We start from the raw sequence: 1543 nt of genomic DNA, 5'->3' as shown, positions 1-1543 counted from the left end.
CTCATCAAACACGTGCAGCCTGTTTAACGGAGTTAATACAAGTATGGCAGAGTGGGCACCAGGGGAGGAGCCTTTCCCAGAAGGAAACTGGAATAAAGGGGCCACTCTGACGGGCCTGCTAGCTCCCCGTGAGGTTCTGAGAGGAGGTCCCGGGCAGAAATCACAGCAACCCCAAAGCCACTGAGTGGGACTGGACAAAAGGTTGCCCATATTGCTTAGCCCCGCCAGCAACGGCAACGTACAAAACCAAACAGTGTGACACACTAGAGGCGGACAGCTGGCTTTTATTTCTGGACAATCTTGATGCTTCTCATTGCATCTGGGAAGGGAGAGAACATGGACCTCCTGTCGCCCACTGCAGGGCTGAGCAGTGGTGTGGATGTCCGCTGGGTGAGAAGGACAGGAAGCGGCAAGGCAACGAGATCCCTTATGCCTGGGGAGGGGCATGGCCAACAGCTCTCTGGCCTGTGCCCCTCCTCACGGGGAGGCCTCCAGGGAATGCCCACGACTCCCTACGTGGCCAGAGAACCCAGGGATCCCACTCCGGGGGCAGATGATCAGAGGAGCTGCGCTCTTGCCTCCTGAGTAACTCAGACTGAAGTAGGGCCGGACAGGCCCACAGAAGGCAGGGTGAGAGAAAGTGAAGGTGTGACACCTCTCTGTCACGTTGTAGAAGGAGACCTCACCAGCCTCGTAGTCCAAGAAACCCCCACCCGCTGCAGAGGGGTCCGCAGGGGAAGGGCAGTCATCAGGGAGGTGAGAGCCCAGTACTCCTTCCCATACCACAAGGACACTGCCCAGAATCCATTCTGGGGGGCAGAGGTCACCCCGCCTTTCCTGCACACTAAGTCTTCACAGACACCGATGGTCCACTTGGCCTTCTCTCCCACCTCCACCTCCCAGGAATGTCTCCCCGCCACGAAGCACGGAGAGCCCAGGACGCAGGGGCACAGGCTGAAGCGCTCGGGGCTGTCAGGCAGGTCCTGCTGGAGGCAGCTGAGCCGCACCTGCCGCAGGTTGTCCGAGAGGACCAGGCTGGGGTAGGCCGTGTCCCAGTCCAGAGTCACGTCCACTGCAGAGACAGCGGGGAAGGGCAGTCAGCTGAGGGCCAGGAGACTCCCTCTAGGTGAGCACCCGCCTTCCCTCCCACCTGCCTGACGGAGAGGAAGAGCGCCCACTACAGGCTGCGCTCATTCATGGTGAAGTACATCTTGAATTTAACACTCAAAAAAAATTGTTTGGATTAGCTGGTTACCTTTGTGAGCCAGGAAATATTGAAATTTTTACCTCTACTCCCTTTCTTTTATATCTTAAGCCACAATGTCCATTATAAACGGAATTTCCCACGTACACTCGGTCTTAGAACTGTGGGAGGACTGGGAACCTGTAACCATTTGCCCATCTTTCAATTCACAGCCTCCCTTCCATGGGATCTTTACTTAGCACAACCAGACCCTATTCATCTCCTCCTAACCCACCTCTTCCTCAAACAGTTGTTTCTAAGCAGCCCGAGCGTTCACACACACCCCCCCCCCCCCCCCCC

At 56.8% G+C, this 1543-nt stretch overlaps 1 protein-coding gene across 1 annotated transcript in view; it reads right to left on the bottom strand.

Annotated features, from left to right (window-relative positions):
- Nucleotides 1-477: 477 nt before the first annotated feature.
- LOC102434773 (zinc finger protein RFP) overlaps nt 478-1543 on the bottom strand; it is a 41094-nt gene continuing 40028 nt past the window's right edge. The window contains 3 exon segments of the mRNA XM_023745875.1: nt 478-707; nt 710-1072; nt 1385-1412. Of these exon segments, the coding sequence (XP_023601643.1) occupies nt 478-707; nt 710-1072; nt 1385-1412 (621 nt within the window).

This window comes from Myotis lucifugus, unplaced genomic scaffold (genome assembly GCF_000147115.1).
Source record: "Myotis lucifugus unplaced genomic scaffold, Myoluc2.0 scaffold_594, whole genome shotgun sequence".
In the NCBI taxonomy this organism is placed as follows: domain Eukaryota; kingdom Metazoa; phylum Chordata; class Mammalia; order Chiroptera; family Vespertilionidae; genus Myotis; species Myotis lucifugus.
This window is presented reverse-complemented; position numbering and strand designations above follow the sequence as displayed.